This window comes from Sinocyclocheilus grahami, unplaced genomic scaffold (genome assembly GCF_001515645.1).
Source record: "Sinocyclocheilus grahami isolate Dianchi unplaced genomic scaffold, SAMN03320097.WGS_v1.1 scaffold1.1, whole genome shotgun sequence".
NCBI classification, from domain to species: Eukaryota; Metazoa; Chordata; class Actinopteri; order Cypriniformes; family Cyprinidae; genus Sinocyclocheilus; species Sinocyclocheilus grahami.
The window spans coordinates 941,912-946,385 of record NW_015505180.1 but is presented as its reverse complement, the minus strand read 5'-3'; the positions used below and the strand labels follow the sequence as shown (position 1 = coordinate 946,385).

At 41.1% G+C, this 4,474-nt stretch overlaps 1 protein-coding gene across 1 annotated transcript in view; it reads left to right on the top strand.

The window, feature by feature from the left end:
• The window catches only part of LOC107594465 (rho guanine nucleotide exchange factor 39-like), a 15,668-nt gene that overhangs the window by 5,316 nt on the left and 5,878 nt on the right, over positions 1–4,474 (top strand). Inside the window, exons 2-3 of the mRNA XM_016284561.1 lie at positions 511–581; positions 3,234–3,362. Coding sequence (XP_016140047.1) covers positions 511–581; positions 3,234–3,362 — 200 coding nt within the window. The remainder of the gene's footprint in view (positions 1–510; positions 582–3,233; positions 3,363–4,474) is intronic.

Sequence of the window (4,474 nt, the reverse complement as noted above, 5' to 3'; positions counted from 1 at the left end):
CTCACCTTGCAATAGGGGTCATTTCCTTAATTGGGCCCTTGATTTGCCCAGCCATTTATAACCTTTTTTGTGTCATACAGGGGAGAATAGCACAATAATCAATATTAAAAAATTTTTCTGAACAGAGGTGAATGTAAAGTTTGACCCCCGTGCACTTGTTTGTGTGACCCGGAGAGAAGGAAATGCATTCTCATTTTTCCTCCTTCAAATCCTTTCCTCATCCTTATAAAATAGCACAAAATCAGTTCCGTCGCATTGTTGGAGGAAGCAGAAATACGGCACATTAGTGTAATTTTGTAGGCTGAATGGCTCTTTATTCCTTCTCAAAAAGAAAAGCTTTTTTTCTTAAACATGTCTTAATGCGAGTAATGTCGTCTTACGGTGACAGCACTTGTCCGACCTCCTTACCCTGACACGACGTGATTGGTTTTCTCTTGCGCTTTAAGGGTGTATTTATAGAAACGTTGCATTAAGCCTGTGCCGTGTTTTGTTTATTTGTTGCTTTTTTAGGTACAAGCATTTCTTGAGGGACTTGACAGAGAACACCGGTCCAGACAACCCAGAGTTTCAGCAGCTTTCAAGTAAGAGGCACCGCCATCTCGCAATTCGACAAACACTCTCTTATCCTGTTTGCGCTCTGTGACAAAAGTGTTGATGGGTTTAGCCTGTCTAGATTTCTTTTTCATTATCTGTTTATTGTCAGGATCTGTATCAAGCTGCGGAATCACATTCACCCAAAGTCACACTTGTTATGCTTGTCAAATTTGCTTTCCACTCTAGTTTGTCACTTACAGAGCAACCTAAAAAGAGATCACTCAATGTGTTTGTGATGATGAGGTGCTTTGCGGAGATAAGCTTTGCGGAGGATACCATGGCCTGTTGAAGAAGGTGCAAATGCTGAAATCGTTTCATACGGTGCCAAAACAAACCTGCGTCTTAAAGGGAAAAAAGTTTTTAAGCTGGCAGCCGAAAAGACAGCCTCCCTTGTCTTTGTTAGGGTGACAAAGAACAACTCTGGGCCCCTGTTGTAGCGCTCGCGTGTTGTTATTGTCACCGAGTGGCTTTGCTCACCGAGGATGAAAGTACGGCAAAGCTTAACGTGAGTCTAAATTCTCAATGTGGATTTCGACATAATTAATAGGGCCCAGATCAGAGGATATCATCCATGCAAAATATAAATAAATAAAATCTCCGGCATCAACAGAAGCCCCGATAATGACTCATTTCTAACGTCAAATAAACAGCAAATCCGACTTAAGAGCCAGTGTACACAAGGAATTATTTATGTGTATCAATTAAAATCTCATTGGTTGCTTGCTGCTTTTGCTTACAAATTAAAACAGCCCCTGATTCTAAGATGAAGGTACATATCCAGATTTGGCCCTCCATTGCCTCTTCCTCTTCTCATTAGAGCTCCTTTTTAAGTTCACTAGCTTTTTTTTTTGGAGAGGAAGAGAGAGAAATAGAAAAGGTTTCCTCAATCGGCCTGGGCATATTGTAAAGGGAATTATTTAAAAACAACCCCAGACAAATTATATTGTATCTGATTAAGCAAACTAGCAGTAAAACTCTCAAGAGGCTTTGTTGTTGTTTTCCAGTTTTCTTTGTTGATATTTTTTTTTCTCATCACACGTATGCAGCGAAACTCCACAGTTTTAATTATCATAATTGCGGCGTTCGTCAATTACTTGCATTTTGGAACGCTAACTTCTGTGTTTCCCTACAGCCAAGTATCTCCTGAACTTGTCCGCGAAGACTGTCAAAGGTTAATTAAAAAAAGTTAACACTCAAGAACTCCTCGGACCGAGTTCTGTTTAAACATACTGAATGTCTAAAATAAGAAGACTGAGAAAGTGTTCGTAGAATGTGGAATGAGATGGTATTAATAATGCATCAGCCGTAACTCTGTTGAAACACAATTATAAAGAGGGATTTCTTAAAAGGGAAGGACTGAGAGACGTACAGAGAGAGGCCCAGTCATCTCTAAACAGTCACTTTGTTTGGTTTTTGCTTGTAATTGTTCTAAAGATAAGCGACTCAATTAGGCTGTGATTATTTTACTATGAAGCAAACGCCCCAAGCGCTGTTCATTGTCTGAATTGTTATAGTCAATAAGACCAAAGCTGGGTTTAAAATTAGTATCCATCTGCTTGTTTGTGTTTCTTTTTTTCTTCTTAATGAGTTGATGATGTCTACATTAGTTAATGAATTCCTGGCACGGTAATTGGCAAAATGTTTTCTCAAAAATTTTAGTTGCAAACTAAAAAAGTTTGATCTGAAACTCTGAAAACGAGTTCACTCTACATTATTTAGATCACGTTTTGACGCTTTTATGTTGCACAGCTTGCTTCCAATAAACCAATGAACCATGTCGAAGTTTTGTACAGAAACCGTGTTTATCAGGCAGATGAAAACACAAAAGTTTCAGATAAAGTATGTAGGCCTTGTGCTTTTGATGGCTAGCACAACATCCTATGGCAAGGTCTTCACCCAATCAGTGGTTTTTGGATGCGTTAATGCACCCTCATCTTTCTCCAGGGAGTTGATGGTGAAATCAAACATTGTGTGGAGGCCAAAAACAAACTGTTATTATCATATGGAATAATGCAGTCTGCATAATGCATGAACGCCTATGGGTGTGCACTTATTAGTGTGTCATGTTATTGTATTACTCGTGAGAGACTCGTAATAAGTTCAAAATTACATAAATAGGGCACACTCGTGTTCATATTGAACTGTGTGTACTTTTTTGTGGAACCATCAAATTATACAGTTATGGTAATGATTTAACACTCTACTCAAAGAAGTGCATATATTGTTATTATTTACAATAGATCATAGATTTGCATTACATTAATGCCATTAGTACACACAAATAATTATGCATTTGAACATGTTCATTACTGAGTCCGTAATGTATCTGTGAACAAACACTAGAAGTAATGCTTCAAGAATGAAGCTTGTCACTTTTTGATGTCAAAAAAAGGTTTTGAAATCTGGTTTCATTGATGTGCCTAATCTGCAATTAGTCATGTTATGTTTTTACCAACATGACCGAAAACTTAAAAAGCTGTGTTTAAATGTACACAATGTGACATGCTTCAGTCTTTCATTGTGTGCTTGGCATAAGGAGGAATTTTAGTGTTGTGTTTAGTTTGTTGTACCTGCAGAGTTTGGTTATGTGTCCATTCAGTCCCTTGTGCTGTTTTATGCCATGTGCCCTTTTGGTGCAGAGGCAGTGAAAGCTATCTCAGAGGTCGCCCAGCGGATCCAGGACAACGCCCGCAGCCATGAGAACCACCTGCAGCTGCGCAGAGTCCAGAAACAGCTGAAGGGCCGAAAGACCAGAATCCTGACTCCAGGTTAGAGACTGTGATCTTCCATTCTTTTTATCTCCCAGAGCTCCATGGAGAGCCAGAGAGTTAAGCGGATGAAGGAGGTCAGGTGGAAGAGTGTGGAAAAGTAGTCTTGTTTAAAAGAGACCCAGCTGTTTGCCCATAATCAATAAAGGTGGGTTTGTTTTTGCCAGGCACAATCGTAGTCTCCAATGAGAGAATTAACTGAATTTATCGACAAGTTCTCGCCACTAATTGGTAATGGAAGGAAAGTATGCCTTAAGTCAGTTCTTTCCATCTTTCTTTTCTTTTGCTACTTGTGGAGTGGAGGTCCTTTCTTCCTTCTTATTTATCCCAAGGGAGAATGCCCACGTGTGAAACAAAAGAGAAGGAGATGGAGAAGGAAGAGAGAGAGAGAGAGAGAAAAAAGACAGAGAGGGCCTTGTCGTGAATGCCTTGGCCTGCCAATCTCCCCCAGGACCAATTAGTGCCTCTCCTCATCTTGTGGGCCGGCAGATAAAAAGGAAGCTGGGAGAAAGGGAGCGAGAGAGAGTGTGTGTGTGCACAAAGGTGGTTGGAAGGCTGCGATGAATACCCAACGAGCACTGGGCTCATTTCACACAGCGCCGGATGTAGGAAGAGTGTTAAAAAAAAAGGTTTTTTCCAGGACTCTAGAATTCTACCGAGGTCCTTTCTCTTGTCCAGTAAGGCTTCTTTTCTTCCACTTGCACTTTTTCTGACTTCAGAAGGCCGAACCAAACCAGGCCATCCCAGCTTATCTCACCCAACCCCTCCGTTTCCTCAAATGTGCCCTAACGAAAGTGATGCTTGACAGATGAGAGGCTTCGGAGCCCCTGAACAATATTAAGTGGCCGGCTTAGAGATAAGGGCAGTGTAATTCTCAGACGTAAAGCTTGAATCAATGGGACATTGATACAGCAGACAGACTGTCTGTTTCCTTGGAGTCCTCGGCAGGACGTTGCCGCCACCACAGCTTTCCAAGGGCCAAGCCGAAACTCTTTGGCCTACAGAGCGTAATAGAAAGGCGAAGAATGAAAGATGAGACCGTTCCATGCCCTTAGGATGGCACTACAACCCCCCCCCCCCCCCCCCCAAGAGGGGAAAAAAAAGAAATTTAA